The 9,651-nt window shown below is 17.5% G+C and overlaps 1 protein-coding gene across 1 annotated transcript; it reads left to right on the forward strand.

Moving 5' to 3' along the window:
- Positions 1-4,360: 4,360 nt before the first annotated feature.
- PGSY75_0627100 (putative ankyrin-repeat protein) lies at positions 4,361-9,469 on the forward strand (the record flags this gene model as incomplete). The annotated part of the gene is made up of 1 exon (XM_018784851.1): positions 4,361-9,469. The coding sequence occupies one exon, from the start codon at positions 4,361-4,363 to the stop codon at positions 9,467-9,469; it is 5,109 nt and encodes a 1,702-aa protein (XP_018642905.1).
- Between the last annotated feature and the right edge of the window lie 182 nt (positions 9,470-9,651).

Below are 9,651 nucleotides of genomic sequence, written 5' to 3' on the forward strand. Positions count from 1 at the left end.
CTTTATTTTTTTTTATTAATAAAAAAAATATAAAATAAAAAATTAAAATAAATATATTTTTTTTATATTATTTTTTTTTTTTTTTATAAAAATAAAATTTTTTTTTTTTTTTTTTTTTTTTTTTTTTTTTTTTTTTTTTTTTTTTTTTTTTTTTTTTTTTTTTTTTTTTTTTTTTTTTTTGTAATAATTATAATAAGAAGGCATATTAATATAACAACATTTCACAAAACATATAATTTATATATTCTATAAAATCACAAGAATATACATTTCCTTATTTATAACGTATAAAAAGACACCTACATATATCTGTTATTCATGAATAATATAATAATGTATTTATATTTATATTTACATTTATATTTTTTTTTTATTTATTTATTATATTATTTTTTTTTTTTTTTGTGTGTCTTTTTGTTCATTATGTAATGGAAAAGGATATATTTTGGAATATGGAAAAAATAAAACACAAAAGAAAAAATATATTAAATGTCAAACATATATAATATTTATAATCTTTTATATTTTATACATATATTTATATGTAAACATACATTTCTAAGAAGATTCCTTTTTATAGATATATAGAATGATAAGATTTCTTTTTTTTTTTTTTTTTAACTCTATATTTTACGATTAAGGAGAAATTTTTATTTATGCAAAATTAAAAGAGAAGAACATTATTTATGCAATCATTTTTTTCATATGTATTAATATGAACTCTCTATTTTATTTGAATAAATTATATAAACTCATATATATATATATATATATATATATATATATATATATATATATATATTACATATTATATTTTCACTTTTTTTTCTTTTTTTTTTTAAATTGAAATATGCTGTGAACCCTTTGGTGAATGTAACCATATATTTTATAATTTTTTGAATTTATAAAAATGAACATTATTATTTTTTTTTACAATTTAATAAATAGAGAGAAGATTAAAAAAATATGAATAATATATTAAATTACACATATTAAAATAAATACATAAATATATATATAAAAAATATATATAGAGAGGTAGATAGTTTCTTTAAACATATAAATTTATCTATAAATAAGAGTACGCAAAACCATATAATAATATTATTATTTTATTTTATATAACCATTTTAAGATAATATTAAGATTTATGATAAAACTAATGGTCTCATTAAATTTTTTTTTTTTTTTTTTTTTTTACTGTACGTGATTGTAACTTCTATACATGTAAAACACTTAATAAAAAAAAAAAAAAAAAAAAAAAAAAAATGAAACATTCTTATGTGTATACATATATATATATATATAATATACATCATATAATATTAATATATATTCTTTAATTTTAAATTTCATGTATATGATCATTCGTTCCTATTTTATTTCTCTCTATAATTTTTTAAAATCGTTCATATCAGTGTTTTTATTTCTTATTTTACAGACACTATAAATATATATTATATATAATAAAATTATATTATATAAATATTTCTTCTTTTATTAATTATATATATATATATTATATATATATATATTGGAACTTTTAAACTAAAATGGAATGTATTTTTATTATTTTTTTTTTTTATATAAAGAGTTAAAAGAATAATCTTTAATATATATAATATATAATATTTTGTATACAAATATATTATGAATATTTAATACTATAATTTTTTGTAAAGTATTAAAAAAGGAAAAAAAAAAAAAAAGCTGTTTTTATATATTTTTTTATACTTTTTAGTTAATACATAAATATTTATAATAATAGTTATATATTTTTTTCAATTAAACAGCATGTTTTATTTACTTATTAAAAAGTGGTAATAAAATATAAATAAGGAAAGACATAATATATATGATATTATATAAATATATATATAATATATATAATTTTTTTTTTTTTTTATTATGAGAAGTTTGTATAATATAATATAATATAATATATATTTATATACATAAAATAATAAAATTTTTATTTACATTCATAATTTATTAAAAATCGTAAATACAATTTTATATAATATATATTATTCATACTTTTATATAATAAATATTTTTTTTTTCTTTTTTTTCTTTATAAAAATATATATATATATATATATAATATATATATATAAAGTTATAATTTTTTTTTTCTTTTTTACATATTAAATAAATATATTTATAATTAATGTTGCAGAATTTATATATTTATATAATATTATTATATAGTAATATATATATATAGTATATATATTATAAAATATTAAATTATAATTTATAGATATATATATATACAAATAAATATATTATATATAATATATTATATTCATAAATATTTCTATTAATATATATATTTTTTTTATATGTGAATTGGTTTTTTAATATATATAATATTTATATATATATAATATATTTATATATAAATAATTTTTACATATATTTTTATTTATTAATATTTTATATATAATTTTTACATATATATTTTTATTATTATATTATAACTATAATATATATATTATATATATAATATTTTTACTATATATTATTATATATACATAATATTTTATATAATATTTTTTGATATATATGTATTATATTTTATGTATCTTATATTTTTTATATACGTATATAAAAAGATAGTGTAACATATTATATATATATATTATTATAATATAATAAAATAATATAACAGAAGGAAGAATATTTTATAATCATAAAAAAAAAAAAAAAAGAAAAAAAGAAATTGAAAAAAATTATATAAATTATATAAATTATTTTATGAATATTATAAGATATATTTTATATTTATATATAAATATTATATAAACCATAAAACAGAAAAAATAAATAATAAATTAATATGTCATTTTAATATACATAATATATAAAAAATACAATATTTTCTTTTTTAAAAGTTGTTGAATAATTTTTTTTTTTATTCAAATGAGAATATATATTCTTAGAATTATTATAATATATATTTAATAATATATATATATATTTTTTTTATTTTATTATTTTTATCTTTATATTATTATTTATACATTTTTTTTTATTTTTTTATTTTTTTTAATAATCTTTAATAAGATTTATGTAGTTTATAGGTCATAATTTGTTTTTAAATAAAAAATTAAGAAAAAATTATTTAATATTTCCGTTATGCATACATAATATATATATATATATATATATATTATGTATATATATTTATATTTGTATTATATATATTCATTGTATATATATTTTAAAAAAACAAAATTGAAAATTTGTATTTCTATAATTTTTATATATCATATAAATAAATATATATATATATTTATATATATTGTATATATTTATATGTAAATATATTACTTCTACTTTATATATATTTACAACATATGAGTATAATATATTTAATAGGAGAAAATGATATATTTACAACATTATCGAGCATCTATATTTGACAGATAAATGAAAATTCAAAAGGCCCTATGTTGTGACACACATAGAATAATACATCATCAACATTTAGTATAATAAAAAATTAATAAATAAAGATAACCGACAAAAAGAAGAAATATATGAAGATAAATATATAAATATATAAATATATATATAAATTTTTATATATATATGTAAGATGTTGTATTCTTAAATTTTGTAAACATATGTAAAGTTTATTTTAATTTAGAAGAACGTTTTAAAATTTAATAGTTAACAAATAGATAAATTTATATGTATTTTTTATTTTTTTATATAAGAAATAGAAAGAAAGAATAAAAAATTAAATAGCTATATATAATATGCTAAAAGGTATTATATGTGAATAAATAAAAATTATTAATATACTAAGCCTATATTTATATCATAATTATATAACATATATATATTAAATATACATAATTTTTTATTTTTATTTTTATTTTTTTGTTTAAATTATTGATGAAAAAAAAATAAATTAAAGAACAAATAAATTGAAAATTAATAAAAAGTACTTAGTCAGATATATGAACACATATAAATATAAATATAAATAAATATATATATATATATATTTATTTATTTATTTATAAATATTCTGACGAATGTAATATATTTATATATAAACATTCTTGTACATAATAATGTATATATATTTGTGCGCTTTTTTATTTTATTTTTTATTTTTTTGCAACATATTTTTTGTATTAGTCTATGTAAATAAATATACTGTATTGTTTATCCATTTATTTATATACTGTTATATTATATGCAGATACTATTTATTATTGTCATATTAATGGATAAGATATTTAGGTGAATAAGAATTACGATAATAAAAAAAAGGTAAACATAATAAATATAAGATAAGATTGGTTTGGTTTGGATAGAATAAATAAGCGTGGCATAAATAAATATGAAAGTACTTGAGCAAAGTAATAATACTTGTAATAATACTTCTCAAAATAGAGAAGTAACAGAAGATGGAGTAAATAAATATATTTTAAACAAATTAATATTAATATTTAATAATAACATCAAGTGTATTCCACCGAATGAAGAATCATATGATATAGAAGTTGATAATATTCAAAGAGAAAAAAAATGTAAAGAAAATGAGGAGCTTATAATGAGTACAGATGAAGTAACTGGAAATAATGAGAAAAAAAATTCTGTAGTAGAAAATGCTGGATTAAAAGAAAGTACGTGTCCAACCGAAACGAACAACCTTAATAATAATAATATTAGTAATAATATTATTAGTATTACTATTAATAATATTAATAGTGATAATAGTAATAATGATGATCGTAATAATAATATTAATAATGATAATAGTAATAATAATAGTAATAATAATAGTAATAATAATAGTAATAATAATAGTAATAATAATAGTAGCAATAATAATAATAATAATAACATTAGCAGTGAAAATAATAACTGTATCAACAGCACAAATAATAATAACAGTAATAATAATAATAATAATAGTATTAACATTTTTGAAAAAGATGATATTAATCAGATGCATGAAAAAGAGAGCAATTTTATTGCACAATTAAAAAGAGAAAATGGATTGGATATATTAAATAAAGAAAATTTATTAGAAAAAACTCACAGTATTAGTATTAATGATTTATTCAAATTAAATTCAGATATATGTTTTAATATTGATAGTACATTAAAAAAGAATAACTTAGGTGAATTATTAGCTAACGAAAATGCACCTAGAAAAAATGAGAAATGGAAAAGATATATAAAAAATATTGAACCATTTTTAGATGTACATACTATTATTAATTTATGTCAAACATGTAAATTTTTCTATAAAAGAAAATTTAAGGTTGCATATAATAGATTAATATTTAATAGTTATTTAGGATATAATCCTAAAATATTATATGAATATGTTTTTCCAATTATATATAGGCATTTACATAGATCAGTAAGAAGAAGGTTATGTCTTGATTTTACCTTGTGCACATTAATTAAAGATATTACTGTTGCTAATATATTAAATGAAATATATAATTTCGAATCGTTAAATACGAAACATTTATTTATTTATAATTTACAAGAAATTTATTTTGATTATTGTCATCATTTAACTGATAAAACATTAGAAGTGTTAGCTCAAACAAGGCTACCTTCCTTAAAAACATTAAGTATTAAGTGTGTTAGAAATAAATATTTAACATGCGCACCTTTAACAGTTATGTTAAAAAAAAGTAATTGGCCTGTATTTACAAATTTTATTTGCTCCTTTTCAAATGCTTGGTTAGAACCTATTTTTATCGTATCCAATTTTATTATTAATAGGGCAAATAATCAAAATCATATAATATATCACAAATTAAAAAATTTAAAAAAAACATTAGAAAATATGAAAAATTTCGATAATACTAGTATATGTACTAGTTATGATGAATTAAATAAAAAAATAATTAATGATAACAATAGATTTAATTTTATGAGTTTACAAAGTTGCACAGCAAATAATATAAGTAGAACAAGTTTTGACGAAGAACACATAGCACATTATAATGATAATATATATTCATATAATAGTAATAATAATAATCATCATATGAATATTAATTCTTCTCATCTTGATGCTCATAATGATAATAATAATAATTTAAGTAATAATAATAATAATAGGAAAAAATTAAAATCCATATTAAACAGTGAAACAGAATGTAGTATTAGTCAATCAGAAACAAATAATAATTTTAATTTATTTAATAATTTCTTTTTTAATACCTTTAAACATTTTGGTTACTCCACAAAAATGCAGAATAATGTGAGTACAAAAGAAACAAATCTAAAAACAACAAATAAAAAAGAGCAAGAATCAGATCAATTGCATGCTTCTAATGTTGATGGAGATAATGATAAAATATTTGAAAGGAGTGCAGATAATGATGATTTTTTAAAAAAAAAAAATGTTTATGAATCAAGTGACAAATATTTAGAATCGATGAATATCCAGAATAATTGGGCTTATCTTAATAATAAAATTAAAAATGATTACAACGTAAATGGATATAATGATTATAATATTAATAACAATGTTAGTTTGCATGACAAAAAAGATATTCTAGATCATTTCTTATCTAGTGAATATTACGCTCCAAGTATTAATAATAATAATAATAAAAGGAAAGACATTATGACAAATCATCAAGAATTAAAAAAAATTAATTCAAAATCGGTTAGTCATAATGATCAAGATAAAAACGATAGTCATTTAAAGGAACATAGCAACCTATTGGATGCATCAAATTGTAATGATTCAGAAAAGGGTTCATTATCACAAGGAAATAAATATAAAACTAAAATGAACAATAATAATAATGATGATGATTCCCTGAGTTATGATGATGATATATATAAAGATGTATATGAATATATTCAAGAAGATGATAATAAGTGTGCGAGAGAAGAAAGTGGAAAAATTGATGAAGATAAAAATCAAAAAATGGATAAAAATAAGTGTATAAATGATCATAATAATAATATAGATCAATATAATGGAAAGATGAAAAAGAATGTTCATTTACATGGTGAAAATAGCGTAATAGATAACAACGTTGAAAGGAATAATAGTAATAATAATATTTGTAGTAATAATAAGAAGAAAAAATTAGAAAAGAAATCTTTTGAAGATATCAAAAAGAAGAGTAGACTTTGTCATAAGAAATCAAAATTATTAACAGCGGAAAATATATTTTGTATGAATATTTTACATAATAATGTTAATACATTTGATGAAGAGGAAGAAGATGATGAGGATGAAGATGAGGAAGATGATGAAGAAAAAAATTTAAATAAATGCAGATGTAATGGTAAAAGTTGTATATATACAACAGAAGAAATTAATTTTAAATGTGATTGTGATGATTGTCCATTTTCTAATGGTTATAAAAATTTAATAACTGTAGATGATCCATATATACAATCTCATTTTGTACAGCCTAATTTAGATATTTTAGGTTCATGGGGTAGTAAATGTTTTCTAGAAAGTATTGGATTAGATATATATGTAAAGGGATATAGTGTAGCATTAAAAAATGAGAATATAAAAATATGTATTAAATTAAGTAAAAAAATACAAGAAGAATTATATGAGTTAAGTAAAAGTGAAAAGTATAAAAATAATAATCTTGTATATTTACTTAGAGATAAAGGTAGTGAATTATTATCTAATACACCATTAACAATAGAAACAGATGATAATGCAGGAATAGATATGTGGACCTTACCTATCTCTTTGGCTATTAGTAAAAAAAATAGATATTTATTTTATTTGGTATTAAAGGGAGGAGCCAAAATTGATATATGGGATTATTTAGGAAAGTCTCCTTTATATATTGCATGCGAGCATGAGTGTAAGGAATTTGTTGAGGTTTTATTAGAAGAAAGAAGAAAACGAACAAAGCGGAATAATATAATACAGTATGCATATAAAACTTGCACAAACGCGGATAATGATAAAGATGAGGCCCTACCAAACAATAACAACAACAACAACAATAATAATAATAATAATAATAATAATATTGTGGCATCTGGATATAATAATGACAAAATAGAAGATTTTAAAAAAAGTATTAGTTCAGAAAAATATAGTAGTAGTAAAGAAGCTTTGGAAGAAGAAGTGGATGAAGAATGTTCATATGACAGTAATAATAATACTAGTAATAAAAATAATAATGAAGAAGATGTGGAATCTAATAATGGAGATGCTATAAAAAAAGTAGATAATTCAAATACTATATGTATTAGTCCATATGGTAATACTTGTGATAGTTATTATGTTACTTATCCATTTGATATAGAAAATGGATATATTCCTATAAATATAGCTGTAAAGAAAAAAAACTTTTCTATTGTAAATTCATTAGTTAAAAATGGAGAAAATTTAAATATTATTTGTCCATATGTAAGAGATTATAAATCTCCTTTATATTTAGCATGTGAAAATAATATTAGTGAAATTATACAACTGTTGTTAGAAAATAAAGCTAATCCTAATTGGTGTTATCATAATAAATTTACACCAATCTTATTAGCATATAATTTAAATAAAGCATGGGTAAACCATTTTATCGATGCAGGTGCTGGAGAAAAACCATGTGATAGACATATATTAACTGAAGTATTATCATGTGCTATATTTAAAAATGATTTATCAACTGTTCAGTTGTTATTAAAAAAATATCCTCAACTTATACAAAAAGGACACAATTTATGGTCTTTACCATTTATTCAAGCAGCCAAATTAGAGAGATTAAATATTTTAAAATATTTATATTCCTTAAAAAAAGAAATTATCGATCAGTTGGATGCCGAAAATGTATTATCTCCTATTCATGTTGCTGCGGAAGAAGGGAATGTGGAAGTATTAAAATTTCTCTTAGAAAATGAAGTAAACATTAATCTAACCAATAAATATCATCAAAATGCCTTACATATAGCTTGTCTAGAGAATCAGGAAAAAATCGTACATTATTTATTAAGTCATAATATAGATATTAATTGTAAAGATAATATTAATGGTGAATGTCCATTAATGATATGCATAAGAACAAGAAACGAAAACCTAGCTTTATTAATTTTAAATGAAGGAAAAAATATCAATTATAATCTTACCAATATACATGGAGAAACATCTTTAATATACTCCATTTTTTATGGTTTATATGATGTTGCAGATATTTTAATGAAAAGAGGAGCTGATGTATCTGTACGTGATATTAATGGTGACAAATCTTATAACGTTGCTTGTGAAAGAGTATTATCTCATAAAGCATGTAAAAAGGTTTTAAAAAAATTCCTTAAATTGTATCGTTCACAAAATAAAAACTTCTTACCAAAGAATAGTAAAATTAATAAAAAAAATAAATTCTATCAATCCTATCAAACTTTAAACCAGAGCTTTTTAAGTATATTCCGTATAAAAAAGGAAAAGAAGAGTAAAATGAGGTCCTATTCAATAGAAAATGAAAGTATTCACTAAATAAATTATATTATTAAATGTTTTATTGTATTATATATAATAACACATATATATATATATATGTGTGTATAAATTAAAAATATTATTTGGTATCTTCGTCTTTTTTTGAAAAAAAAATATTATATATATATATATTTTTTTTTTGTTTAATATTATTTTAATACATATTTTATTTAGTATAA

Source organism: Plasmodium gaboni, chromosome 6 (genome assembly GCF_001602025.1).
Source record: "Plasmodium gaboni strain SY75 chromosome 6, whole genome shotgun sequence".
Taxonomy (NCBI): Eukaryota; Apicomplexa; class Aconoidasida; order Haemosporida; family Plasmodiidae; genus Plasmodium; species Plasmodium gaboni.